This window comes from Hippoglossus hippoglossus, chromosome 17 (genome assembly GCF_009819705.1).
Source record: "Hippoglossus hippoglossus isolate fHipHip1 chromosome 17, fHipHip1.pri, whole genome shotgun sequence".
NCBI lineage: Eukaryota > Metazoa > Chordata > Actinopteri > Pleuronectiformes > Pleuronectidae > Hippoglossus > Hippoglossus hippoglossus.
Window position 1 is genome coordinate 9,777,962 of NC_047167.1, and position 27,943 is coordinate 9,805,904.

A 27,943-nucleotide genomic window follows, 5' to 3' on the forward strand; every position below is an offset into this window, starting at 1 on the left:
AGTGGTTTTATCCTGTGACTTCAGTGCTTCCCGTCCATGTGATCTGATGTAAACTCAGGAAATAGGACTGGAGCTATGTTTTTGTATGTGGGAGTTATAATTATTACATGAGCTCAGTTATCTCATGTGACTGGGAAGTCTGAAATTTCACTTCTTTTAATTTTCCCCACAACTAAATTCCCCTCCTTGTGATGACTTTGCACAAATGTGACACTTAGTTTTTTGTGTTTACTAAACTACTTTATATACGGTTTAGATGAATGGCCTCCTAAGTGATGCTTAGCTGTCAACCAGTGTTTAATATTGTATGCCTTTTATACATTTTTATACAACATTTGAAACTCTTGGGAATTTTACAAAGATTTGTATGAAATGCTTTATATTCAAATGCAAGAAATGATTTGTGTATCACTACATATTATTAGAGATGTTTTCTCTTATTATAACTAACTAAACACCAGTTATGGGCGCTTTATAGGAAAAGTTCATCTCCAGAATAAGAGTTCTCCTGATGACTTCGCACAAACGTGATATTTAATCAACTCAAGCTTAAGTGTATTTGTAAGGCTGGTAGTTTTGATAAATCATGAAGTGGTTATTATGACACAGTGCAGTTCACAGAGGTTGTAAACTGTGCAGAGATGGGAAGAACCATCCTTCTTATCAAATTCCAGCAGTGGCCCCCGCAAGACTAATCCTGCCCTGGCACAGCTGCAGGCCCTCTGGCGCACACATCCAACATCAACACCAGTTACAAAGTGCTGTTCTCTGATGCTGATAGAATGGCTCCAATAGAAATGCTGCCTGAATGTTGATGCTTTCGTCTACTTGTTTTTAAGTGTTTGGTAGTTGCAGAGAAAATAAATTATACAAGGGGCTTTTCTGAGCTCAAACTTTACTCAAAGAGTTGCTGTTTACAAAGAGTACACAGATTTAACGCCGCCTTGGACATAAGCCCAAATGAAACCAAATACACAACAGTCACCATGACATGGACATAAGCAGCCAGGTGTCCGCCTGCAGCCAGCATCTTTTCATAATACACTAAAGACTATTTCAAAGAAGATACAAGGGACTGGACATGAAAGAAAACTTCCTGTTACAATGGGGTTGTTTATTTGGGATCAAACTATAACCTGGTAACATTTGTCTCTAGAGCTAGAATTGATCAGAAACACAGTCTAAACTCAGGAGTCCAAATGTCAAAAAATAGAACGCGTCCCACAGCAGCAGGTTACAAGAAGTGCTTTTGCTTAAAGAGGGACTTGAGTCAGATTATTCACACCTTCAATTCCAGTTAAGGAAAGGCGAGCCTACAAATTTAAACAGAAACCCATCAATATAATAAATATAAATACATCTCAGGTTTTCTACAGATCGTGAAAAGGACATGACAAAAATAGTTTTGTTCTCAAATGTAATGCACTCGCATAAATAAAGTATAATAACAATAATTACAATAGTCTTAATAAACCTTGAGCTTTAGAAAAACCAAAGTACGCTTGACCCTTTCAAATGTAAGGCTCGGGCCACTAACACACATCTAGTTCTCTTCACAGTAGATGCACGCTGATGTTCCTATGAGAAGAAAGGCTTGTGAACCATGTCAATGTGATGCATGAAGAGACTGGTACAATCTACACATGCTTCAGCACGTGACCTGAATGCATCATTTAATTTCTTTGGGGTCAAAACAGAATCAAATTGATCAGTTATATTGTTTTATTGTAGTTGGTAGTCAACAGCTGATTGGCTAAAATTGTACAGTTATGACTTTTGTCCTTGATGAAAAATAATTAAAAACTGACCCATTATCACACTTCCTTTAAAGCCACATTACCAAGCACTGGAAATGACAATAATTATGAAAATAAAATGAGTCTGTAAGTCAAGAGCAGAAGAAATATCCGTACTAGGAAAAACAGTCCATTGTCCACCATGTGTTTACTTCTTAATGCGGTGGTAGAGAAAAAGTAAACATCCTGCCTCAGGTAGGTAGCACAACAGTTTCCATATTTAAATCAGCACTGCATGGCTTCTTCCTGAGAAAAACAATAAATCTAAATGAGAGGGAAGAAGAAGATAATCTACGGAGTTCGATGGAAAACAGGGGTCTTACAGGTATGTATACAATGCAAACAAAAGTCATCTAAAGTCCCAGCCGTAGTTCATAACTATGTAGCCAGACAGGCTGTGGAAGAGGAGGGTGAGGATGGGGTGGTCGTTCCTATCAGCAATATCCAGAAGCAGAGAGGACTTCTAGCTCTCTGTGGTGAGTTGATGAGGTGGAAGAGAAGAAGTGGTGCTGATGGAAAGCAGGAGGTGAGAGAAATGCCATTACTCCATGACGGTTCTGTAAATGACAGGCTCGATGTAGTCCCCGCTATATCGAGAGTTGATGACCCGTTGCCTTTTGGAGTTCTGCTTGACGCCGCTCTGTGAGAAGAGCTCAAAACGCATGTCTGACGCCACGGACTGAGGAACAAACACAACAGGTAGAGAAAATCAGCGCTTATTGTTGTTACAGATCTCAATCATATAATGACCTAATTTAACCCAATAAGACCTGAGGCATGAAATAAAAATGTACCACTTGAGAGATAACAGAAAAACTTGAATTTCTCTGTCTCCTAAGCAGATAGACATGAAATTTAAAACATTTGGCTTTCATTGTAAATCATTGTCGTTTCCCTTAGGTTCATGAACATTTTTTTCTTCTAAATGAATTAAGCCGGCAAAATCGCTGAGCTCTCGTTCTCTCCTTCCTCCTCAAACATGTCTCCTACAAACATCTGAATCTTCTTCATCGTTATCGTTCTTTTCGTCAATGAAGAACAGCTACTATCTGTTTCAATATCGCTCCTGTCGCATAGATATTCAGCCAATGTCTGAAATGCAACTTTTTTGGCAGGCTAAGAGCTCTCACAAACTTTATTTCCTATAATGCCTTTCATCTTTCCCAAGAGCATTTCAGTGAGTCTCAATGCACTTCATTAGTCACATGTCTTGAAAACTATGACATCATATAGAAAACAGACGTTTAATCCGGCTCTAGAGGGAGAAGCATGCAACCATCGCACCCAGTCATAAAAGTTACACTATATACATGCACAAGTTGCATCAGGTGTATAAATGTTAAGATTCCAACCTCATTGAACTTTTCCTTTGCAAAAAATGATTTTAATTTACCATTCGTGACTTGACTCGTTTAGGCAGATCCTCATCCAAAGAGTAGATGTCCTCTCGCTTGACAGAGATTTGTGACCCATCCTCAAACTCTACCTGAATGTACACAAATGTACAAACATGTGCAAGTTAATCCATTGACATTCAAATTATGTGCATTAAAATTCAACCACATGTATTTGCATCAATGCTGCTTTAAAAGAGTCATTCTATCTGACATGAACTTCAGCCCTTTATACACATGCTGCAGTTCATCACTTTACATGGGTAAATAAACTGGGTGGTAAAAGTACACTAACACACATACAAGTACTTTTCTTTAAGACATCACATATTCATATATTTCCAATTGTGTCCCAACAGTTCATTTTTAAACACAGGCCACCCCCAGTTTGAGATTGAGGAACATAACCCAGCTTCTTGTGATGTGGTTTGGACAAACTGAGTAACCCTGTTAGATACAGTATATGCATGTCAGAGACTCGGAGGGAGGGGAGAGTTTACCAGGTACATAGGGATGGAGTGTGATGCTACAAATTTGGCTCCGTATATCAGCCCATCTGTCCATCGCACTTGAACAGCATCACCTTCGGTGGGTGGACCGAGACGGACGCAGTCCCGGTTCTGCAAACACATCACAGCAAGCGGTGAACTCAGGCTGCACATTAGATATGGAAAATGATCTGAGGAAACTTTAGCTGTTGTGGCTTATATCTGTCACTTTAATTTATCTGTGATCCACTACCCTCAGCTACAAAAAAAATAGATATTTGTATTAACCTCGATGTCCTCAGGGAAAAGGTTATCGCTGTAAGACCCGTCATCGAACACAACCTCATAGAAGGAGGCTGTGGTCAGTTCCACCACGTCACTGTGGTAGTAACGGCCGTTTCTGTATTTACAGATCACCTTCTGTCCAACTGCCAACTCCCTCATTGATGCCTTGTTGCGCTAAAGGACAGAAACAGAGTGTTGGTATGAAATGTTTATGATCACAAACTGCTTTATGTCACAGGAAAGACAAGGCCGAGTTTATAAAGTAATAAACAGCAAAGGTCTACAAAGATTAGATTACTATAGTGGCTAAAACAACATTTAGTCAATCATTTGTAAATGAAAATGTGCGGCTCTCTCTGCTTCATCAAACAAAACACACAGTGCATCTGATAAGAGCAACCGGATCTCTGTCTCCCTCCATGAATGAGTCAAAGCGACATTTACACATACAAAGTAACTATTTGTTCAAAAGTACCCAGAACCTTTAGTCACAGGAACCTTTTTTCAAGGTATCTTGGAAGGGGACATGAGGCAACCTGATGATGCATCAACAAGCGACAGCTACAACAAGCTCCCGTCCACCAGCTGGCAGTAATGCAGAAGACTATACAACAAGAATGACGCTTTATCAAGCAAATCTACAAAAACAGTAAAATAGTCAAGTCGAGTGGGTGTTTGTCATGATTCACTGCTTTGAAAATTTAATGATTACGATGATACGAGCACTAATAACAAAACATTCAAAATGCCCAAAACGCTCTTAAAGACACAGGTTTTTATAAGCTATTGCTGTGATGGATCGGCTTAAATAAAAGACTAAAAGGAGTACTCGATCAATCAGTCATCTTCAGCAGTGTGAGCTCTAAAGGTTCCTTCCAAACTACTACCCTCAAGCAGGGACTTTTGGTGGGTAAAAAGATTTCCCCAGAACTTCATTTAGACGCCGGTCCTTGTTCCTGCAGAGGTTCCTAGTTCCCTGGGAAATTTCCTAAAGTGGAAATGCTGCCATTTGTACTCTCAGAAGTAAACACAGAATAAGCATGGATAAACTTGGCCATTTCCTACAACATGCATGTCAGTTCTAGAAACAGAGAAAGGGCATATGATTAAAGAGTCATTACATTACTGACTTGCCAGCTTCCCTTTCAGCTAAACATCTTATTCTGAGCTGTGCACTGAGTTCAGACACAGAGCAACAGTGTGTAAGCAAATGGCAGAACTACATGAAGTAATGCAAATGTTAAGTGAGTTTTTGCATCTAATAAATAAGTATTGGCTTGAAATATTTTTTTTTTACTATATTACCTCAGGTATGACAGGAGTTCTGTGTCTGTGGCAGGTGATGAAGACTACGAAGGGCCAGTCATCTGGGTGCATGAGGACCCCGGCTGCCTGAGCGCAGGTGGGGTGAAACGCCGTGGAGCAGCGCCCGTGGGAGCACTGGACACAGCAGCCCATCACTTCCCTCTTTATCCGTTTCCTGCAGTACACACACTTCTACCAGGGTGACAAAGACACAGGCGAGAAGGGAGAATGGAGGTCAAGAGGAGGTGGTAACAGGTTGAAGTACACAGGAAGGAAAGGAGGAGAAAGGAAGCAAGCCCAGTGGGGAGGAGGATGAGACCAAAAAAAACAAATCAAGGGAAATAACAGAGGCAGACAGACGTGAACTGGAGGACAGACATGCTGGAGGGAAATTACACAACTTCCTTTTGATTGGCTCCTCACATCCTATGTACTTATTTAGAAGTGGACCCACTGAGATCGAGACCTACAACAATGGAAACAGGGCCAACTATTGTGAGATCCACTTCTCGCCAAGACGAGAAGTGGAACTGTAAGTTTCACTTTGGAGAAGTGCTTGTCTTCAGTGAGAATCACAACCAGATGCCCAGAGTACACCCTTGTTTACTAAGAATCTCTTTTTCCTGTGTTTGGCAGTAGTAAAAAAGAACTGACTAATCATGCCAAAAGAAAAAGCTAAAATTATATGAATGATAAGAGTGGAATGCAACAAAAACAAGTAAATAGGCTTGGTTGCAACCACATTAAATCAATGTGGTATTTACTGACAGTCAATATATGTATCAAAGAACTTTTAAAATTAGAGAGAAACAGAGCTAAAAAGCAAGGTCGCAGTTTAATCCCATGCAGGAACCTATTAACGTCATATCAAACATACAACTCCAACTGTGAGGAGTCTTACCAGTCTGAACCGTGGCAGTGGTATTGCAGAGAGGTCGATGGGGCTCCGCTCAGTGATGTTGACAAAGCATGCTTCCAGCACAGTGATGGCACACAGCACATGAACCCACCTGTGTAAGACAAACATGAAGTCAATTCAGGACAAATAGTTCAACGTCCAGGGCCAAGTGTTTCTGCAAATGTTAAAGCAGAAGTGTTTTTCGTACAGCCTCCTGTACTGCTGGGAGTCAAGGTTCAGAACTATTATCATCTCTTCAGAATCTTCTTCATCACTCCTCACATTTACAGAAAACGTCCCATCGATCTGAGTTCAACTCAGAGACACATGTGACCTGAGCTGTTTGTGTACACACACAGCTGCACCACGAACATTTAGTAGCCAAGTGTCCAATGAGTTTTGAACCCATATGGTTCTGTTAAAGGAGCAAGATCTCCCACACTTTTTTCTACATTGATGTAAACCAACATTAAAGCTGAGACATCAATGTAGTATCCACTAATTTACTTATTTCCAACTGAATGTACAACATAAAGCCTGAGATGAAAACATCTTTGTAACTGTCTGAATACTTTTGGCCTTGTTTGTATAAACCCTAAGAATCTATTACTACCAGGACCACGTTGGAACTATATAGAGTATTAGACTTTGTACAAAGTGACAAATATATATTTACAAATAATATAATCAATGCCAATTTTATTCTAAATTAAAAATCAGCAAAAGTGTTGAGTAAATCATGAAGAAGCTTCAAACACAAATTCCCTCAAATCATGACTGTGACACCCGAGTGTGAAAGAACCTTCTTGACCTTTGGAACAGTAAAATAAAAATTCAACTCCCACTTTCAGCCCTGTCTACCTCAGCAGTTTTCTCAGAGACAGTTTTCTGCATGATAGATACTGTAGACGTGGGTTAGATAGCCGTTGTATCTCTATATTAAGAGAAAATTCCACTCACTGTGAAAGACTGAGGTGTTCTTGAAAGCTTGAGTAAAAGCCTGTAAGTGAACCTTTAGTCATTTCTGGAGATTTAAAACTATGTGATGTAAAAAATATATTGGAAACATTACTTTACATTACCAATATAAAGTGCAAGAAATGAAAAAAAAAAGAAGGTAGAAATACATTTTTATTATAATCCAAACTGTAGTAAACCAGTCTTCTCTAAACTCATAAAACAAAATGTTTCACACAAGAAAAGTTCAAACGAGCTGATCATAAAAACTATACAGCAAACACAATAAACCAATGAGTGTCACAAGCAAAAAGGGAGTCAATTTTAAAAAAAATCTAATAAACATAAGTTGTACGAAGAGATTCAAAATAAGATTGTGCTGACCTAATTTCCTCAGGCAGCTCGTTCCATAGCTTCAGGGCTCTGACTGAGAACACATTCACCTCTAGTTTTCAGCTGCGCCTCAGGAATCGATCATAGACTTTTACGCAGAGATCTCAAGCTTAGATGTATTTTTGTACAACAGGAGATACTAAAAAATACACATCTGTCTATAGGTCTGGAGTTGGTTCCAAGTAATTTGCATGTGTGTGTTGTTTGTGTGTGCGCATTTAGCTTGGGGTGCTTGATCCAGCAGATGGACCTCGGCAGTAACAGACTGAAGAAACAGGCAGAGTTACTGTGGTCAAACTAAAATGAACAGAGGCCACTGGTAGAAATCTGCAGTGTACCAGACTCACACAGACACACACACTGAAAGCGAATGCAAATGTATTTTGAGTTCCCACAAGCTTTTGCTATATTCTACTTCTTCCAAATGAACCATTATCAACAAGATATGATAGCAGCTTAGCACCACAGAAATCTTTAGAGTGCCCTCATGTTGCAATCCTGAAAGTAATAACTGAGCTAATTCTTCTCTATGGTGGTAGCACTATTACCTGCTGTATTACTTACTTGTCATTGTTGGCTCTCTGCAGAGCTCCACCTCTGAGGGAACACAGACAGCAGTCCTACAGGAAGAAACACACAACAATGACCTCTTCATCACATCTAAATAATGTATGTTTAATAGCTCAAACGGTGATAATTCAGTACATTCTGGTGGATCAGATAAGTGAACCACAGAGTGACACTTGTAAATAGATGGCAGGTTCAGTAAGAACAACACGAGCGAGTGAAGTAAACAGAAAAAAGTCTGAATAAAAAAATATTCACTTTGCCTATATATCAGTAACAGTTCACTTGACTTGTAAAGTGCTGCTGTTGAGTGACAACAGTATTTGAACTTGTCACAGTACATGTCTGTCATGGCTTTCTCCACACACTGACTTACTTTACATATTTTCCTGTGGTGTTTTGTCAATCCGGAAAACCCTCAAAAGAAAGTCAGCCGACTCAGTAATGAGTGGCCCGTTTCAGAGAGGGGGTTTGATAGAGACATGCTGAACACTGACGTAGCTCTTAACCACAGTTATAACATAAATGTTGCTGAAGCTCCTCTGAGAAAAAATGTGATATTAGATGCTCCAATAATCTATAAAATAAACAACAACCATCCTAAAACACATATTTATCACCTTTCAGCTCATAGACAAAAAAACTGAAAAGCCAGACAAATGAAAACCAAAACAGCAGGAGTCCTTTGAGGCATGACTATGAAGTGTAGAGTGGAACACTGCCCACTGGTGGGCAAGTGTTTGTGTCACTACTTGGCCACATTCCCAGAATGTGTTCCAATTGTTCAGAGCAGACAGGAATGCTAAAGGCAAAGGACATTTAAAAGACACATTTTACAAACAAGGTTGGGAAAAACAAATCCCCCCCAAACAATGACACACAAAAGGAATGGAACAACAACAGCCTCAGAATAAAGGAGGTGGAGAGCCAGGTTTCCAACATGAGACCCATAAATCTGAGGTGTTCCTTCAACATGAATACCTTAATGTCACATCATGTGCCAACATGTGATCTTCATTTTAAAAAGAGAGAGTTGACCCAGGAATGAAAATTCACACATTCTCTACTCACCACTATGCCGATGGAGGGGTGGGTGAAGTGTTGAATCCACAAAAGACTTTTGGAGTTACAGGGGTAAACAGCATTGCAGCAAAATACAATACAATTGAATGAATGCTGACCAATTCTTCGAACGTAAAATAGACAGTCATTTAAATTGGACTCAAAACGGTGTCATTTACAACATGTTTTTAGCCTAAATGTCCGCTGTTATCCTCCTCCAGAGCCGCGTTTGTTTGTGGATCACAGAGGACATTTAGACTAAACACATGGTGTAAATGTACTTGGTGGCCTCTGGACACTTGTATGACACCACAGGAGCAGTATGGAGGCATTTTCCATTTTTTTTCTGTTGTTTTTTTATCTTTGAAGAAGTGGTCGCCATTTTCTTTAATTATATTGGATTTTGCTGCAATGCCGTTTAATCCTAAAAAGTGTTTTGTGGACTCGAACACTTCACCCACCCCTCCATCGGCATAGTGGTGAGTACATGAGTGAAGTTTCATTTTTGGGTGAATTATCCTTTAAGCTTTTTTAGACCAACTTTGTTTAACTGTGTAATCAGGAAAACAGACCTGCAGACTTGAGTCACAGGATGCAATTTTCTGTTAGAGCCTGAGAGAAAACTAACTGAGCCTGTCTCAAACCCGATGTTTTCCCTCATTACAGTGTAAGAGAATCAGGTAAGAAGCCCTGCCAACATAAACAAAACTAACTGGAACCCAAACATAATTTCAAAATTTCACACTACTGTAGATATTGCACATCTAAGGCCAGTACATTATATTCAACATCAGGAAAAGGTTTATTTTGACTGAAACTTCTCAACTGAAACATCTCTTGGCTTTTCAAAGTAATTTTCCTCCGTTTACGCCTGATCATGATCTGTGATGCTGGATTTCCTGACAGTGGAACGGGAAAAAAACAACTCTACTGTTGTATATATGAATGTGTCTCTTCTCAATATGACAAACAGTGAAAAAAAAAGTGCATTGTCTTCTGTAGCCATTTGGGACCAATGAACTGACCTCGGTTATGGCATTAGCCTCACAGCGAGCACACAGCCAATCGTCCAGCTCAGCTTCATCACCAGACACACCATAGCAACCTGAACAGGAAGAGAAAAGTACAAGTCACACACTAAGTCCTCTGGTGCTTCATTTCACAGCTTGTTATCATGTTGGGCTGATTATTTTAAAGAGCAAGATTTATTTGTTTGTCTGCTTTTGAGGAGTAATTTCAGATTTAAAAGAATGAAACACAACTGATTAGACTAAAAAGACAGAAACGACTACATCAAAATTAAATATTTTTCAAGAGGCACGATTAAAGTAAGAAAGAATTGCAAATAAAAGCTCAACTTTAACTTAACTACCAACACCACTTTATTCAGCAAAACAACAAATTTGTGCTGTGTGTGCAAGAGCTGTTTGCACTGATTGCTGAATAATTTAATGTTCCACAGTTGTGTTTGTGTATTCATCCATAATGCATGTACGGCCTTTAGTGCTGTTTTTGATACAACTGTAACAGTACTTTTTAGAGTAACTGAATGTTTTTTATGCACAATATATTTCATAAAACGTCAACGCAAGAAATTCAACAATGTACGGGAGAAGTGTAAGGCAGCTACAATCCGCTAGGGATTTCTCCACCCATCTCGCTTCAGGATGACGGTGGATGGCACCTCGTGTACATTCACAGACCCAGCTGATGCAGAGCGGCTCCTCACCTCCCAGCGCAACTCCACACACCAATAATGGAATGTGCCTACATGCTTTAAGCCAGTTAGAATGGTTTATGCTCTGCTCTACTCGCATGTGTGGGAAGTCAATTTAACTTTATTGATAAGCTCAAAGTTGTGAAAGTTTTAAATTACAAAAATGGTCCCTGGAACTTAACTTATCTGTGATGTCACTGAGGGTTTTACTGCTAGCGGAGTTATTTTAGTTTGGAGCAGGTCTCTTTAAATTAATAGTGTACTCGCCGTTACATTTTGCTTGTGTGGTAAGGCACTCCGTTTTTGGTAGTTGCCTAGGTATGTTGGAGTTAATGTTTTTTGTTTCTTTCCCTCTTTCTTTTACATTTAGAAAATTTAAACTATTAATTTACATTCTTGTATACCATTTGTTCTACTTTAATTTTAAGTTCCTGAATCCTTGTCCATTGCTTTAAAGGGAAATTTCCTAATTTTGCCTCTATATGAATGCTGCCACTGTAATGTGTACATATCCGCTCCTTAAACCCCCCCCCCCAAAAAAGATAGATAAAACGGAGCTTACTGGTGTGCACACGGACGTAGCACTTAGCACAACTGACTAGCAGGCTGGTCCCGTCCTCTCCCATGTGAGGGTTCGACAGCTGTCCCTCCTCACTCTCATTGGTCTTGCTGGTTTGGGTGTTGAAACACATTTCAGGGATGAGCGGTTTGGACCTCTGGCGGCCACCTGGGCGGTTCACTAACTTGATGCTAGAACTCCCACTACTGGACTCAGACTTGAGGGGAAAAAAAGAAAACATCCAGATGCTTGTTTATTCATGATTTCAAACAGCCATTGCATTGTTTTCTATTGGTGTTTTAACATATAAATGCCAGTATTTATAAACTATGAATAAATACAGATTGAAAAGGGTGTGAATAACAATTACGATTAAACAACAGAAGTAGTTTTATGACCACATGAAATGTTTTAGTTCTCACTTGATGGTGAGTGTGGAAGATTAGGCAAATGGAGCAGTAGGGGGCCTGCTGCCCCATGCTCTTGTTGTACTCCTTCTCTGCCTCATGGTTATAAGGCCGACACTGCCACAGCTGGGTTAGTGGCTTCGCCCAGTCCTCTTTCTCCTCTTGTTCGAACTCCACATCTACAAACATTTCTACATATGAGAGAAGAGGAAAAAACGATATCAACATTAGAAATCGTACAGAATGGGGTCAGGACATGATATTAGAGTCCTGTACCAGGTCAGTCACAGACAGGTAACCCTCAAAAAAGGTTGTGACTGGTAAAAAATATTTAAATAAATTCCCAAATTTTTTTAAGGTAAGCAGTGGTGGAGAACTTTAATCTCTATTTTCTGGAGGAATAGCAAATTTTAAACATTGTGCAGTATTTAACATCTAAATTAGCTAATGTGGAACCTAGTCATCCACAAGGGTTTATTTTATTGTGAAAGCCGATTACAGCACCTTTGACCACTTAACTTCAGCTCAAATAACTGTCACTACTAACACCAAACTAGCTAGTGCATTATAATGGATCGCCTTAAGACAGAAACAGCCAGTAGTGAATATGTTCTCAATGGCTTTGTTGCTTGTAAAAAGCGCCACAAAGTATTAGCTTTGGATAGCCACAAGCTAGACACATTGTCGCAGAGGAAACAGACGGCTGTAGGATAAGAGGGGCTGCAACAATAGACAGATACTTTCACAAGAACACAACTCAGCCACCGCAGTTGATGCGAGTGTCTGTAACATGTGTGTTTTAATCATGGGTGACGGATGGGTTGCAAGTCATATGTTAACTGGTCGGGGACTGTCCATATTTGACTTGGAGATAACGGGTCAGGTCCAGTTCGGAGCTTTGTGGGTGTAAGTTTAAAAAAATGTATCCAAGCCGGACTCAGGCTGATATCATGAGATAATTTTTTCAGTAAATTCAGAGTACTATTAATGAACTATAGACGATAAACTAACTAGGATCAATGTTGTGCTCACCATCGTCACTGTGCACCTCTCTGATTAGAGGGTGGTGGCGAGGCAGCTTACGGAGCTGTTCCTGCTGCTGCTGCTGCTTCTTCGCCACTGACTTGCAGTACGACTGCTCCTCTGACACTTGCTGGAGCAACAACTGTAGAACAAAACCCAAATTAAAAACAAGAACTATACAGTATCAAAAACAATCTACTTAAACATCCGCTGCTATGAAGTTTCCCTATTTTGAGGCATTTTGAGAGCTCTGCACTGTATGCATACATTTCCTGGTAATCATTAGGTCTAATCATCCCTTTTGAGAACTCGATCACAGCAGACAGCTACTTACTTGATGATTCTGAGCGACCACCTTCGTCTCTTTGTAATCTGGTTCCTGGAGAGGAATGGTGTCTCTCAGGATGGTAATGCCACAATCAGCCAGCGGGCATTGGTTACTCTGTAGTTTGAACAGCATTATTAACATCCAAACTTTGTGGTATATTGCAGAATAATGCCTGATAAACAGTTTTCTGCCACCACCAGAGAAATCATCAAAAATTATTTTGTTAGTGGTCACACTGAGCTGGAAGAGATTAGTATGCAAACACCATGCAAGGAAATTGCATCAGTACAGAGCCTCCAAAAGGTGTAGCTGTATTTCCCCTTAATGCAGACATATACATCTGTATTACAAAGCAAGAAGAGGGCGAACCGCAGACAGTGAATGCACTATACACCATGATCTGTGTTAAAACATGTATATGCCACTCATGCACATAGATTATGTCACACCTTCGATGTGTTTGTAAGAAATATATGAACACGGACCTTTCTCTTGTTTTTGGGAGATTCTTTCCCCATGTTGCTCAACTCTTGTGGTTGTGGTTGAATCTGAGGGGAAGCAGACTCAGGCTCAACTTCAGGCTCAGGCTCAACTTCAGGCTCCTCCACTTTAGGCTGAGCCTCAACGGACGTTGATATTTCGGGTTTGTCCTCCTCCTGGTCCTGCTTCTCAGGACTCTGCGCCTCTGATTTAGTTGGTGCCATTTTGATAATAATGAATTTAGATTCCTGCTGTTGCTCTGCTGCTTCAGAGCTCGGGGACTGTAATGAAGACTGTACCTGTGTTTGAGCCTGTGTGTAGGATTTGTGCTGGAGATGACGGGGCTGATGCTCTCTGGCATAGCTGTGCACCTGGAGCTGTGTGTGAGTTTGCCGCTGCTTTTCTAGAGTGTAGCTGTGCACCTGGAGAGTGTCTTTTGGACTCAAAGTCCTGTGGAAGAGCAGGCTGGCGACCCCCATTTTGCGAGAAGGCTGTGCTGAAGCTTCTCTCCATGCAGGAGCTGCTGATAGATGTCCGTTTCTGGTGTGGGACTGAGAGGAGATGGCAGGTGCTCGAGTCTTGGTGTAATGAGGCGTACGGCCTGCATCACTGTTACTTTGGGTCAAGCATCTGTGAAACGGATCCATTAAAGTGAGCTTGGTCGGCGTGACAACCAATTTTGGTGGACCTGTAAATTAAAGAGAGAAGTCTGTTCATGAAGTCAGGATAAAAGATAAACTCGCATTTCTTTCTCCCAAAAGCAAAGCGGTGTCTGAAACTTGTTATGAGACACACGAAAAATGTAGACACTCTTTAATCTAGAGATTTATGTTTATTAAATAGGAGGGAATATTGGACAAATCCTTAATATAATGTTAATACCCTATAGGAAACTAGTAAAATGAAGAACAGATAATAATACCTTTATTTCTCCTGCCATCTTGTGGCGTAGTACGTGGAGGTATGAGGCTTAGCCTTGGACGTTTCCCATACTGCTCCTCTTCTTCCTCATCTTCATCCTTGGGAGCAACCTCCTTAGGAACCTCCAGGCACACCCTGTGTCTCTTGGTCTCTATCCTCTGTGTCATGCTGAGGACAGACCAGATGCAGACATGGGGTAGAGAACAGAAAAGCTTTTCATTAGCAAAAAACAGTACACGCTCACTTACAAATGAATCAGTAGGGGACATACAGGATGTAACCATTATGTTTTGTTCATTAGTAGAAAATACCTCTGGGTATATCAACAATGAAAGCACAATACATACAGTTGTCAAAGGACTGCTGACACTGAATGTGGTGAGATACCCTAAGCTCCAAACGTTCCAACCCCAAAACTTGTTTATAGAATTGTTATTGTTAAATGATCTTTTACTATCACCTGGTCTGTTGAGATGTTTGCCTTTATTTTTTAACAGCATATAAAATCAAACACTGGCATAGTACAATTAAAACAAAAATGCAACACTAAAACACCAACATGTATTCCCTTTACAGAATAGAGAATAAGATGAACATGCACCTCACTGAAACAATAAAATTGAGAATGGAAATTCATAACATAAAGAAAGGATCTTGGTGTCATGTGAGGTTGTGAGGGCTTAAAGACTACTTGAAGAGTTGTTACTGCCATCTGCTGGAAACCAAGGAAAGTGAAACTGGACTTCAGCTATGTGTGCCTCAGATAAAGCTCTTGCACACGCACATAATATTTGAGGTTGCGTCCTAAAATATAAAAAAATTTGATTATGTCAAAAACAGAAGAATTTTTTTTCGAAATAATTGAATTATCAAAACTGCTTGGGTTGCTTAAGACTGACGCACCCACAAGTATACCCAACAGGAAGTGCAAAACAACTAGGAGTACTAAATCTCACTGTATAACCCATCAAAAAGAAAACATTTATACACAAGGATACGCTTTTTTTAGCTGCAAGTGACTCACCTTTTCCGCTCTCCGTCCTCTCCACAGTTCTCCACTGAGCAACTGTCACTTAAAGAGTCCCCCAGGAACTCCTTAGCCTCCGGGGTGGGTCGTGAGTGGTCGATGGGTACATTTCGTCCTGCCCGCCACTGTTCATAACGATCCGGCTGGAACTTCTTCACAAATACATCCATGGAAATCTTCACCATGTCCTTACGGCAGGAGCACTAAAGATTCAAATGATGTAAATTCAATCTTAAAAATACATATTCCATTTTTACTTGAAAGATAACGAGTGTAAGTCTCTTATGCTTCCATTTGGCAGTTCTCACCAAAACTGCTTGTTTGCCATATTCAATCCATCTCTCGGTGGCAAAGTTGGTGGACTCAGCACAGTTGAAGCCGTGGTTGAAACCAGCATGATAGGCATAGGGGAAAGTAACCATGAACTCGCCAGCCTCCTGAGTCATCTGAGGATTAAGTAACAAAACACTTACTATGGTTTAAACATTTGGCTTTTAGTCATAGGGTCAGATCCCAGTTGGAAATGCAAACAAACAGTTAGTCTTCACCTACCTTTTCAAACGGAATGCCATATTTCTTCAGGATAGAGGGTGAGAGGAGAGTCATCTTGTGCCGCAGAAAGGCCTCACAATTTTGGGCACTACCAGGAAAGAAGCCTTAAAGAAAAATGAGCAGATGGATGTTAAACTGACATTAGTTCACTTTGAGGTTCAGGGGGTTCGTACAGTTAAAAGATTTATACTGTAAACACAAACAGAAAATATTTCATTGCTCTCCTACCTTGAGCCAGACGCTCCAATCTTTTCCCATGCTCTGGAGGCACACAGTACCTGAAGACAGTCAAATGGAGTTCTCATTCACAATAAACTGACAGATCATAGATAAAATACAACAAAGATATCATCCACTACAACACTGTTTACATGACAGCGGTAAGTTGGTGGTGCCCCTATAGTAGCTGATTGGCTAACTGCTTTGTCTACTTATTACATGTTATGTCAGGCCATTAAATTAAGTACGTTTCCTTTAAGTGTGCAAGATTTGAGCTCTTTCAATGTAGCTGGGGCAGTTGCACGTTTGGTTTAGATAACTTCAAACTTAACATCAGCAAACAGTTCAACTCAATGTTTGGATTTGATTGGTTAGTGTGGTGTATTGATGTTCTAATAACCAGTAGAAAAGGAGTAGGAGCCAAATTTTAAATTTATTTTTAAAACCAAAGCATTCTGGGATAGGACACCCTGCTGCTTTAATGATGTACTGCCATTGATATGAAACAGGAAGCCTGTCTTCTGGTTGTGAAAGGGTCTTTACTTATGTAAATAACAGATTTCCATGTGGAAGAGAAGGTTTAGTTTAGAGCTAAAAGCAGACAACCTGCCACAGGTTTCCAGCAGCGGTAGGAAAACAACTGCATAACATTTTTGAGGAATGTGAGAATTCTATAAGCATGTGTAAAAATAAAAAATCTTTCATTCTGCATCTTATCAAGTAAAAAGTTTGTATTTTTACCATGATTTGGGCTGTCCAAAGTGCAAGTAGTTAATACTGTAGAGGTCCATGTCCTCAGTGTGCCATGCAAAGGTGGTCTTCCACATGCCAAAATACAAGTAGGGTGTATTAACTCCCTCGATAGTGATGCCACTTTCATGTTCAACGGTATCCAAGATGGTGTCCAGATGGCAAATGTTCCAGTCTTTGACGTCCTACAGAAAGACAACAATAACACCTGATCAACACATGAGAAATACAGATAAAGTGATAAATTTGATGGGTAACATAATCAGCGCCCTAGGTTTATCAGGTCAACACAGAGAACCCATCACTACTGATAAATATTCAATACATCAAGAACTCTCAAAGGATGGCAACTCACAGGGTCATACAGGCTTCCATTAACATCTGCTCCATAGATTGGAGGATTAAATGTCACATTCTTCCAGTACTTCCTTTCCAGCTCCTCAAAGTCATCATAATGTGGACTACAGAACCTAGACAAGGAATTAGCAACAGTTAATTAGTCACAACACCATAAATGCACTTTCAGTATCAGAAGATGTTAAACAGTTGAGAGTATTCAACTACAGATTATCTAGTACAGTGGCATAAAAAAAACATTTGATGACTCCAGGCTAAAATTGATTTTACTGGGAACAGACAGCTAAGTGAGTAAATGATGACCTGATTTCCAAAAAGCATAAATGTGAAAACTATATATTTCTTGAATATTTTTATCATTTTAATCTTCTACAGCAAACATTTCACGCTACTGTAACTGAAAATTAAAAAATATATATTAATATTAAAAAACTATCATTAAAATTATAACAAATGTGCACTTCTTACTTGTCACTGTTGGCAATCTTGCGGAACTCTCTGACGGTCATTGACTTCTTCTGAATGTTGTACTGAGTGAAAAGGCCCGACTGGCCTGTCACCACCTGCTGGATGGGTGCAGGTATCACCAGATCATCTATGTTATCATAAGATTGTCGAGGTTTCCATTCCTTTGGTGGGACAATCTTTCGGGAGGAAAGTTAACAGTGAATCACTCTGTTTTCTTAACACTATTTGAAGATCATCTACCAGCATACGTTGGAGGAATACATTTCTACGACAGGTACTGGTATATGACAAGCAAGTGTTGACATGTTCATGAAATATAATGTAACAAAACGTCAAACAGATGATACTGATATTTATCATATTCTAAGTTTTTAGTTTAAAATTTGCTCACCACTTATTGTACTAAACACATAATTAACCCCGCGATGGTTGTGAATGTGACCATACACATGCACTTCAGTACTCACTTTAGCCAGGCCTGCTTTATGTGCTCCCTGGGACTCAATATAAGCAATGTAGCGGCTGAAGTTCTTGAATTGCTCAGCAGTCGGGTAGAAAGTCATGATCCCCTTGGAACCATGGTTTTGGGAAACCACGTCAGACGCCATCCCAAACTTCAGTGGCCAAGCCTGTACATTGTAAATGGAGAAACTGTGATTTCATGATATGCCATTCAGATTTATTTATGTTTTGAATAAACCCGTCCATCATAACCTCAGCCAGGGAGGCTATGTTTTCGTCTGTTCTTTAGCAGGATTGACCAAAAACTACTGGACACATTAGCACCAAATTTAGTGGATAGATGGGGCATGGGTCAGGGAAGAACCCAATTGTATTGCAGATCCGGATTAGGGGGCGGATCCAGGTTTTTTTTTTCTTTTCACTTTACTTTAACTGTTTGACATTGCAAAGATATGGCATTTTCAACATTTTCCTTGATTTATCAGAGAATAATTGATTATCGATTAAAACAAATCAACCATGTTTGTAGAACTGATATTTTACGAGTGTGTGCAATTTGGTGCTGCTTCAAATAAAAACCCACATCTAGTGAATTGAAATGTAAACGTCAAAGCCAAACAACTTAAATAACTTTACCTCAGAGTTTGACCTGCATCTCTGTGGCTTGATTAAATAATACAAACTAATTCTGTGCGTCTGTAGTGAGTAACATGTTCGTGGGGGTCCCCTCGGTTTAGCGGGGGACGGGCTGGCCTGCACGGGGCAGGGAGCAGCTTCAACCGGCCCTGATTGGTTCAACCTGCGGCTCTTTAATTCGGCCTGAAGCGCAGAAGCTAACATTAGCTCCTCTGCTCACCTGCTACAGAAACATGAGCTACTTCGGGTAGCGAATATCAACTGACACATAGCCCATCGTTAGCTCTCCTGTTAGCATAGCAGCGGTGTCCAAATCCCATTTAGTTGTAGCCGCGTACATGACATCTCAAATAAACGTGTAAATTACCACCGTGTGTCTGTCAACGTGTATTCACGTCGCCTCAAAGAAGAACAGCAGCCACGGCTAGCGTTAGCTCGCTAGTTCAGGTTAGAATCAGGACGGGATGGGACTATTTCCTGCGTTACATATTCCACCGTAGCTTGCTATCCAACTCATTCGCTCAGTGAGCTGTTCGCAAACTTGGACAGAACCCGCAACCACGTCCTCGTCAAGACACTATCAGTTACACAATGTCCGCTGATGTATTAGTAAACGCTCAGTTCGACAGTTGTTGGGTTTGACAGAAGATACAAACAGTGAAACCACCATTCGCCAAGTCAAGCGAGACTGTCCCAGGAAATAGACTCCGCCCGACCCCTTGCACCGACATTAGCTGTAGAGCAGTTCCGGCTAGTTTAGCCACTGGGTTAGCATTGTGAGTTAAGAAGCTAACAGTGCGCGGCGGCCGTGACATAACTCGACAGGCGGATACTCACCACCTGCTCTCGGGTTGATTCCGAAGTTGTCCCTGGCGGCGCAGACGCCTCGCGGTCAGTGGAAAGAGCAGAAGTGAGCAGAGGGGACAGAAGACAGCTTGCTAACTCAGCCCCCTGAGAGGATCCTCCATTAGCACGTCTACGCAACCACACGCTCCTCGGATCTTGTTTACCACAACACGCATGGGACACGCTCAGCCAATCACAGCGCGCCTCTCATGGCTCCACAGTTCAAATCAAAGTTATTTGTAATGAATGAAAATTGTCGAATTAATTAACCAAAATAATAAATAGTCAACTCTTTTCTATAAACATTTAGAATAGAAAACCTTAAAGAAAGAGAAATACAATAAATACAGTAAAGTGAGCCTGAAGTTGTGACCATTTGAGGTAAAAATGCTCGAGTAGTAACATCACATACAAACAAGAGCAATATGAGGCTGACAGAAGATGGAGAAAAGATGCTTCTCTTTGCCACGGATTCTCTGTATCTGTGTCTGTCAGTACAACATTTTTCAAATGAACTAAACAGAGGGTGTGACACATCTTTATATATATATATATTCCAGAATAGATATTCTGTTGTTTCATACACTGTAGATCACTATGTAACTGTTCTCAATCAGCACTAGGTTATCCGTTTTATTTTTGTTGAATAATAAATATTGGATTAAAGTACAAACAATGTTCACATGGATTTATTTGAGATTTGGTTAGGTTACAGTAGATTCTATAATGATAGGCAAAGAAATGTGTTTACGCTTTAAAAGCCATTAGGAAAGATAATGTGATAAGACTAATGTTAATGTAACCTGGATCTGCCCCTGGATGTTGTGCTTTCCCCAGCGGTCCCTCTGTAATAATAACAACAAATAATCTTGTCTAACTACTTTTATCTCCAAAGGTGCCTGTATTGTGTGTGTGTGTGCTTGCTTTTGTTAATGTTTTAGGACTTATTCCAGTACACACACTGATCTTGTCAGGACCAGTGGACCTCATGGGGACTAAAGGTCAGCCCCAATGAGGCAAACCATAATTTCTGAGGTCCTGGTGAAGGACACAGGTCAGATATGAATTATGGTTAGGTAAAGGTTAGGCATGAATTGGTCATGACTACAATGAATAGAAGCCAATGCTGTATCCTAACAAGTATAGCAGTGCAAACGTGTTTTTGTGTGTTTAATGTAAACGCAAAAGTGTATTATTTTTTTATTTGGAACGAAATTATTGTAATGCTTTTACTCACTGAAGAAAAACAGACCATACTCGTGCAAATAAACAAGCAAGCAAAACCACCTGTAGACTGTGAACATCTGTTTTATTTCGAATGGCACATTCATACACTGACTCTGTTTTCACAGGATATATAATGTTATATGCATCTATACGCAGGTAGTGCATATAATATGATCCCCATGAATAAATGCAACAACAACATTAGCACACTTTAACGACAAAAAGATATAGCACATATGAGCACTGACAATTTGTATATGCACACTTTTAGCATAAGAGGAAGTAGATGTGCACCCTGTAGTCCATACAGTTTTACTGATCAATCACACCAAAGAAAACGTACAGTACTTTGCATCAGCAGCATTTGGTTTCTGTAGAGAATATATAATGTTTTAGAAGTGTCAGCGCCGGGTCAGTTTATTTCCATTCTATTTCCCCTTGTGCCATTTGCATAGGAGCAATCATGTTGCATCCGCATTCTGTCAAAATGCATATATTACAACCAGCATGGTCAGAGCAAATGTCCCTCTTCAGAAGGGGACTTTCTCCTTTGCATGATTCATATTAGATTTTTTAGCATCATATGACCCAGTTTCAAATCCACCACTTTGCACCATCTGCAATTCCAAACAGTGTAAACTATCCAGTCAGCAGATAAAGAGCAACAGGGGAGCGTAATACACTGTGCTTTTACTCGCACCTTACTGTCCCACTATGAGACAAAGCAGCACCCATGAATGAATGTCTTTCAGTGAGCATAATTCGTTCAGTCTGACACTATTAGATAAATAGGGTGGACTGCAGAGTAATAGGAGAACACACACTTGGTTTGCATTTATCAGCTTCGAGACACAACAGCATAAAGCGGTCAATACAACCACAGTTTGTTATGGCAGTTGCTGTTATTTCAGAATAAAGGCAAAAATAATACTTACACACTTAGAATAACACTCATTTGATTAGAGAGGAGTGCACTGGGATTTTTTTTTCCAATATCAGAATATACTGCAGCTGTCCGTCCTCGTACCTTTTCATACTCTGAAATCATGCAGGGCCTCAGTACTTTGTATCCTTAGGATATTATATAGTTCTGTAGAAATGGCTGCTAGAATTAAGGAGGAGAACCATTATTAGGCATCCATGTTTGTTTACATCTGTCCACATCTCCTGTTGAATATTATTTAATTTCCATGCAACTATGAATGTATGAATTGATTACATTGTGCTTAGCCACACATATTCCTTTCTGGATTTAGTTTTGATATAAATTCAATATATGGAAAGTAAAGTGCTGTTGTTTGGATCAGATGAGTCAATTTCCCTTACACTTGCTGTAGTTGTGAGTCTTCATGTTGACGATGGTGCAGACAGTGAAAGGGGCTGGTTAAAAGGTTTGCAGGTGAACATTGAGTTTTTGTTTCTCCTCCAGGAATAATGTAATTTATGTATGAATGTGGTGCAATTGTTAATTGCATTTTGCACGTATATCAGCATATTAATGTTATCATCTATTTTCTTTTACCCTCCAGTTAGTATTTCATAATAAATTACTATTGTCAACAGTTTAATCTTATTGTGAGCCATCATCCTGGCATCTGTAATTCCTCAATTCAATACATTTGCCAGGTTCTCACTCAAATCAGATGTAAGATGGGCCCAATGATAAGATAAAATCCGTTCAACAAGGGCAGAACAGAAGCTCTACAGTACTTTACAGAGTATTTAAGATAAAGGTGAGGAACTTCAGACACCATTTCATGGATTGTATGCCTTATGCATCTTGCCATAGTCAGTTCTTCACAAGAAACATTTCAAACACACATCACAAGTGGACAAAGTCCTTTTGTTTTCCAGATATTGTGTCATTTTGCAAACGTAACGTCATGGAGCACAGACTTGTATCAAAAAGCAAAGCAGACACCGACTTTGTATTTGCATCTGTTCCTCTCGTCTTAATGTTTGTCCCATTGTACTCTTGTTGGCACCACGCCCTAAGTCCTGCTTTATCTTGAAGCACCAGTGGCCGCCCACATCCTTAAGATGTGGCCCTGTATATAACAGCTCTCAGCCTGGCAGCAGCCTTAAGAACACTCGCCAACATGCCAAAAAAGGCCTTCTGCTTGATTAAACTAGACGTCCATGTTGGTTATTTATCCATCGACTTGTTGATTTTCAGCGTGTGGAGAGTGTCACTGGCAGCAACTGTCTTCTCCGTGTCTGTCTTGCTGCTGTCTTTCTTGGACATGTCGGGTTCCCACAGGAAGAACTCATGGAGGAGAGTGTTGACAGTGTCGGGACACTCCATCATGACCATGTGACTGCCTTCCTCAATGATTTTTAAGAAGGCAAATAGGAGGATCTAAGAAAATGAATGCAGATCATTACATTAGACAACACTGCAGCAGAAACAGGACATTTTGTATCAAAAATTATGATACATCAGCATAAGGAAGTTGTGCTATACCTCTGCCATGCGCTGATCCTCATCCATGGGCACAAACTTGTCACACATGCCATGAACCAGAAGGATGGGAACAGTGAGTTCAGCATGGTAGACCTCATCCCCCTCTGGCCAGTACTGGCCGCTCATCATGGCTCTCAGGACGAACGGTGACACGTTGAAGGCATTGCCCTGCTTCAGCAGCTGCTTTTCTTTTGTGCCCTGACGAGCAAATCCCGCTCTAAAAGGTGTAAGAGAGAGATCAATTTTTTTGTGTCAAATGATATGACATTTAAATACACATAATGTTTAGCCTGCAATGAGAGAAGTTGGTGACAATTTTCTGCACCACACCAGTGCAGCTCTTACTTGAGGAAGCTCCAGGCCAGACAGGGTGACAGACAGTGAAGGACGCAGGATGGCAGCTGGAATATGGAGCAGAGGCTGGGCTCCAGAGCTGTGGGACCTCCTCCATTGATCATCACCACCTTATGGACTAAATCGGGATATTCATGGGCCAGGAAGGTGCAAAATGACACCCTGGAAAAGATGGAGACAGCATGTTACCAGCATGTTGTAAAAAAACGACTACAAAAGTTACTGGTGGTGAAAGATTTTAAATAAAGCATCTTGCAAAGACTCACCCATATGAGTGGCCGATGAGAATGTTGCGTTTCCGAGCGTATCTCTTAAAGATGGCACGTAGATCCTCAGCCAGGGCATAAAAAGTATAAGCTGCTGCAATCTGTGGGGCAGTGCTGGCTCCGTGCCCCGCCAGATCGGGCGCAATGACCTCATAGCCCAGCCGAGAGAAGAAGTCCAGCTGGCTGCCCCAAATGTCCAGAGAGCCTCCCACGCCATGCACAAAGAACAACGCTACGTCTGAGTGCGTCCCTTTGCAGCTCGCGATCACCCTATTTGAGTCTATAACCACTGTGCGCTTTGGCTTGCGACGGCGGCGGCGAGGAGGTGGAGCAGGCTTCTGTTCCCCGGGAGGCGGAGGAACTTGAGGAGGAACAGGTTTGGGGTCTGGAGAGGAGGCTATTTCTTTGTAGTCTGCCAGCTCCACCTCCACAGTGCTGCATGGCTCCAGATCCCCATCCTGACACTGCAGGATCTCAGAGTGCAAAACGTCACCGAGATTCTCAATCACCAACTGGCCGTTGCGGTAGACAGTGATCTTCCTCTTGCAGTGGACACTGCTGCCAGTGTTGCTCTCATTACAGTGAGGAGAGCGAATATCATCGCGGTTACCGTCCGTTTTCTCTTTGTCTGCAACTTGGTCTTCCGTAACTATGGGCTGACGCTCAGGGACGATGTGCCGCACTCGCAGGACTCTTCCAGGTTTCACCTCCACAAACTCAAACCCATCGGAGGGTTCTGACGACTCCAGGGGCAAGACCAGACTGGCAGCCTTCCCAGTCAGGCAGCAGAGGATCCCCTCAGTGATGCTGGTCAGCATGGCGCTCCCCTGCAGAAACAACAACACAGATACAGCAAAGCAGATCATGAGTCAGATGCTTGATTTGAAACATAGCACGAAAGCAGAATATGGAATGTACAAGATGTATGAACATATGTGTGGCTCTGTGAAGCTTTTTTCTCTACTCCTACCAGCATAATTTTTTTCACTAGGATTCAAGCATGAGCATTATACAGTATATAGAGTCCAGGTTTGCAGTGTTTGCAAAATGTCAACAGCTCACCAGGATGAAATTGGGTCCCAGCTGGATTCCTATAAGATTGGGCCCAAGCTGTTTCCTAGCAACAGTTACAATGAAACAGTCTCCTTTATCCTCTCATCAGACCACACACGGTGATGAGTGAAATGCAACACACCGAGATGCTTTCAGTTGAACCGGCTGGGAACCACTATGCAAATGCAAAATACCACAGTCAGTGCAAGTCCAGCTAAAGCTCCACTGACACACTCACCTGCGAGACGAAGCATTAAGCATTCAGGGATTCCACATCGACAAACAGAACAGCGTGAAAGCAACACTTGTTCCCTATGTCAAGCCGGCCTCCATGTTTTCTATTAATAGCCTGTCCATTTTCACATGGTCAGAGTCAGGATATATATAAATAGAAAACAACCAGTCATGACCGTAAACATGCCTGCATACAACATGTCTCCTGGCAGTGTGATGGCAGTTTTCCAGGATATCACCATTTCCAGTGGAGAGGAGACTAAAAAAACTCTCCGAAATGCTCCAGTCACAGCTACAGCATGTCATGTTGTGTAAGTGAAGCACCGTTAGTCCTCAGTTTTATTACATACACAGGCTGGTTATCTCCAGGAAACAGAGTGGTAAGAGTCACACAGTAACGCTTTACTGTTTCCTCTTGAGCTGAGCTCAGTGTGCACCTCACCGCCTGCAGGGCTGATAGTCACATCAATGCTCAAAATATTCCATGTTACATGTTGTGTAGATCATGCCTGTGTTCCAACTACATATGGACATGTTGAAAGACAAAATGTAATACATTAACAGGTTGAACACACACATAACTGCAACTAGAGGAGATTCATTCACTTTATCAAAAATACAAGGATTCCATGTTTGTGTTGTGACAAAAATCCAATTTATAACCACTAACCACACAGGGGAGGGTTCATGTGTGCATGTGTCTGTGTTCTGTGCAGGATTGTCTGAAGGTCAGTGCATCAAGGGCTCTCCAGTTACATCCTGGTGGAGCTGGGTGAATGTCAGCCGACTGTCCCTTTTCCACAAACATCAACATGGAGCGCTGGCACAAGAGACACACGAGCTGCAGCCAGCTTCAGCTGTCAGTCTGATTGAAACTGCTACAAGCCTAAAGGTATCTGACTATTTGTGAAGGTTTTTAAATGTCAGCTCAGCTGCAAGCAGAGCCCGACCAATATCTGTTGTTACAGTGGCCTTTCCCTATCACACATAAATCAGTATCTGTATATATGCACCGATATGATTTTTTTATATGAGGGGGATAAACATGCTTTAGCGTATTTAGAAATGTCATCATTATCTGTCCACGAGAAGAATGATAGTATTTTGCAGGTGAACAGTTCAACTCAAATCCCAAAAATATGATCTCCACTACAAATGCACCATCAACCTATACCAATCTTTATAGCATAAGAATATCAGCGGATTCCTCCAGTATCCTTTGCTCTGTATAGCTACAAGTGGTACATGATGAGACATCGTCACTTAGATAGAATGTCCCTGACATAAAGCTGCAGGTCATTAATAGAAAACAAACTAGAGCTGTATCAAGCAGCTCTGTTTAGTTTATTAAATCATGGACTCTCCTCCTGACCTACTCTCCCACACTCTACCTCCAACAACGATTTAAATTCGGCATCAGAGATCAACAAACCCTGACATCAAACAGGCTGAAGGTTACTCAGCCATGTTCAAATGTTGGTCTGCACTGCAGAATATCTGGGTTGATGTGTCTGTCAAGTCTTTACACTAACATTTGGAACACCGTGTGCTGCTCCATTTCCAAAAGCGTGACTTTACGCACAGTACAGTAGAGCGAACTGTGACATAATATGTGCACATTCAAAATTTGCAAAAAAAAAAGACCATTATAGCCCACTTTTTGCTAAAAGGCCTAATGCACAGATGTCCTATGGTGTGCCTGGTTGTATGAGCCTGTGACCCCAAAACATGAAAGCCATACACTGCAATAATAGGCTGCAGGGGTCAAATATTTGACATAAATCCATAAGTATCATGTTTCATGCGTAGCAAAAAATTGTTTTGCAATTCTCATATAGGTTTATGCAGGATATATTTTAAAGATTAAAAGTATAGCAGTCTTTTGCAGCATGCCATACCTGCAAAATGTATATTATTGATAGATAGATAGCTGACCGATGGATTGTCTGTGCGCTGTCACAGGACAAATGCATGAAGCGATGGTGCAGCGGTTGCATTGATGCTGGTTGCACAATAAACATCGGCTACTTAGACAACATAATGCAATTAAAATCCATCCCTTACCTGCAGAATTATTGGTGATTCAGGTGATTAGAAATCTGCAGCAAACGAATCAAGTCCAGGACCGACGACGGTGACATGAGAGAATCGTTGCAGTTGGTGCAACAATTTGTCTACGCTGGAGATGCTGCTGCAAAACAGTCAACGTTTCTTATTGGCCTCATCGCACTGCGATCACAGGGGTTTGCATTGCTGGCAATGGCGCATGCTCCCTTAAAAATGTGCCACATGCATTTCAATGAGACACCCATTACGTTTCAAGGAAAAAAACAACAACAACACACACACTGTTATGTTGTTCTCCCCAAGCATCCACTGCGCATCCAGGCCGAGCCCTACCCTGCTGCCCTTGTATCCGCAGCACACACAGCGGTCTCTCTCGGAGTG

At 41.0% G+C, this 27,943-nt stretch overlaps 2 protein-coding genes across 6 annotated transcripts; both read right to left on the reverse strand.

Moving 5' to 3' along the window:
• Nucleotides 1-877: 877 nt before the first annotated feature.
• LOC117777871 (lysine-specific demethylase 4A-like) lies at nucleotides 878-20,103 on the reverse strand. 4 transcript variants are annotated; one of them, XM_034612914.1, is made up of 23 exons: nucleotides 19,889-20,088; nucleotides 18,421-18,582; nucleotides 17,954-18,129; nucleotides 17,484-17,598; nucleotides 17,120-17,313; nucleotides 16,388-16,437; nucleotides 16,160-16,263; nucleotides 15,916-16,053; nucleotides 15,605-15,810; nucleotides 14,582-14,748; nucleotides 13,665-14,347; nucleotides 13,186-13,293; nucleotides 12,861-12,990; nucleotides 11,844-12,019; nucleotides 11,425-11,638; nucleotides 10,171-10,250; nucleotides 8,081-8,136; nucleotides 6,170-6,278; nucleotides 5,269-5,460; nucleotides 3,967-4,137; nucleotides 3,691-3,810; nucleotides 3,190-3,282; nucleotides 878-2,475 (listed from the first exon to the last, which is right to left on the reverse strand). In XM_034612914.1, exons 2-23 carry the CDS (start codon nucleotides 18,559-18,561, stop codon nucleotides 2,338-2,340), a joined length of 3,561 nt encoding a protein of 1,186 aa, XP_034468805.1. In that variant the 5' UTR covers nucleotides 18,562-18,582; nucleotides 19,889-20,088; the 3' UTR covers nucleotides 878-2,337. The 4 variants fall into 4 exon arrangements, with proteins under 4 accessions (XP_034468805.1, XP_034468806.1, XP_034468804.1 ...); XM_034612913.1 differs by having other exon boundaries at nucleotides 1,094-2,475; nucleotides 12,861-12,993; nucleotides 19,889-20,103; XM_034612915.1 differs by lacking the exon at nucleotides 13,186-13,293 and having other exon boundaries at nucleotides 885-2,475; nucleotides 12,861-12,993; nucleotides 19,889-20,100.
• Nucleotides 20,104-21,187: 1,084 nt separating this feature from the next.
• abhd8a (abhydrolase domain containing 8a) lies at nucleotides 21,188-27,938 on the reverse strand. Of its 2 annotated transcripts, none has more exons than XM_034614355.1 (5): nucleotides 27,560-27,938; nucleotides 24,209-25,035; nucleotides 23,934-24,104; nucleotides 23,589-23,805; nucleotides 21,188-23,483 (listed from the first exon to the last, which is right to left on the reverse strand). In XM_034614355.1, the coding sequence occupies exons 2-5, from the start codon at nucleotides 25,024-25,026 to the stop codon at nucleotides 23,271-23,273; spliced, it is 1,419 nt and encodes a 472-aa protein (XP_034470246.1). In that variant the 5' UTR covers nucleotides 25,027-25,035; nucleotides 27,560-27,938; the 3' UTR covers nucleotides 21,188-23,270. The 2 variants fall into 2 exon arrangements, with proteins under 2 accessions (XP_034470246.1, XP_034470247.1); XM_034614356.1 differs by lacking the exon at nucleotides 27,560-27,938 and adding an exon at nucleotides 25,500-25,608.
• Nucleotides 27,939-27,943: the final 5 nt, after the last annotated feature.